The 1,017-nt window shown below is 51.0% G+C and overlaps 1 protein-coding gene across 1 annotated transcript in view; it reads right to left on the bottom strand.

Moving 5' to 3' along the window:
- The window catches only part of ATIC (5-aminoimidazole-4-carboxamide ribonucleotide formyltransferase/IMP cyclohydrolase), a 24,250-nt gene extending 23,333 nt beyond the window's left edge, over positions 1–917 (bottom strand). Inside the window, exon 1 of the mRNA XM_010861145.1 lies at positions 586–917. Coding sequence (XP_010859447.1) covers positions 586–728 — 143 coding nt within the window. The 5' untranslated portion in view covers positions 729–917. The remainder of the gene's footprint in view (positions 1–585) is intronic.
- Positions 918–1,017: the final 100 nt, after the last annotated feature.

The raw sequence follows: 1,017 nt of genomic DNA, 5'->3' as shown, positions 1-1,017 counted from the left end.
GCAGGCGGCCGGGGTCCGCAGACAAGTTGGGGACAAAAGCGGCAACACCACGTGCAGAAGGAGACGGTGCGACCAGAATTTTTACCGGAAGGAAGCGGGGTGGGCGCAGTGAGCACTTGATCCGTCACGTGATCCAACCCGCCTGTAATCAGTTTTCAGAATTGGAGCCTCAGGGCTGTAAGGGAAAAAGGCGTTGGCTGCAGCTGGCTTTCTAAACCCTTAAACTAAAAAAAAAAAAAAAAAAAAAAGAAGATCATAGGCATCCTGAAAATCACAACTCCTTTCTTGCACAACAAACAATCCCCCTAATATGCACTGTATTATAACATTAATGTGTTATAAGATTTGGCTGAGGGGCGAGGGGCTCTGAAATGAGAGCTCTGGAGGTCCCAACTCCTTACTCTGTAAACCTGAAAATAAGTTTAAGCTTCCTGCAAAAGGTGGTTTAACTTACCAATTTCACAGCACTGTTGGGAGGAGTAAATAACATTATTTCATGCAGTAAATGGAATACAGTACTTTCTGGTCAACGTCACCAAACTACGTTTGGATTGGACTTAACTTAAAAAGCAAGTTGTTCCTTACCTGACTGCCAAACCAGCATCTCTGAGGGCTTTTGCAGTCCCTCCAGAGGCGATCAGATTCAAACCAACAGAAGCTAAGTTCCTGGCAAACTCCACAAGGCCATTTTTGTCAGAGACACTAAATAAAGCTGAAACAAAAGACATTTTGCATCACTCTCAGTACAAGACATTCTGTGCTTCAAAGCCCAGGGGGTCCAGGGGAGGGGGAGCAGTTTGGAGAAGGCATTCGCGAATCTTAGGGTCCCCACTACTCAGACTTTGACCCGGGGTAGGGTCCGCCGCCAGCGAGCCGCACTCGAGCGCGCGGCGGGCCCGAGCCTTGCTGACCGCCGCGCCGCCTCCCCACCCAGCCAGGGCCCCACAGCTCCCATCTGGCCGCCGCCATTGCTAGGGTGAGGGAGCCGCGGGGCACGGAGGTCATGGCGCGGCTCCA

This window comes from Bison bison, unplaced genomic scaffold, assembly GCF_000754665.1.
Source record: "Bison bison bison isolate TAMUID 2011002044 unplaced genomic scaffold, Bison_UMD1.0 scf7180017864471, whole genome shotgun sequence".
NCBI lineage: Eukaryota > Metazoa > Chordata > Mammalia > Artiodactyla > Bovidae > Bison > Bison bison.
The sequence above is the reverse complement of the archived record's forward strand: the minus strand, read 5'-3'. Positions and strand labels throughout refer to the sequence as shown.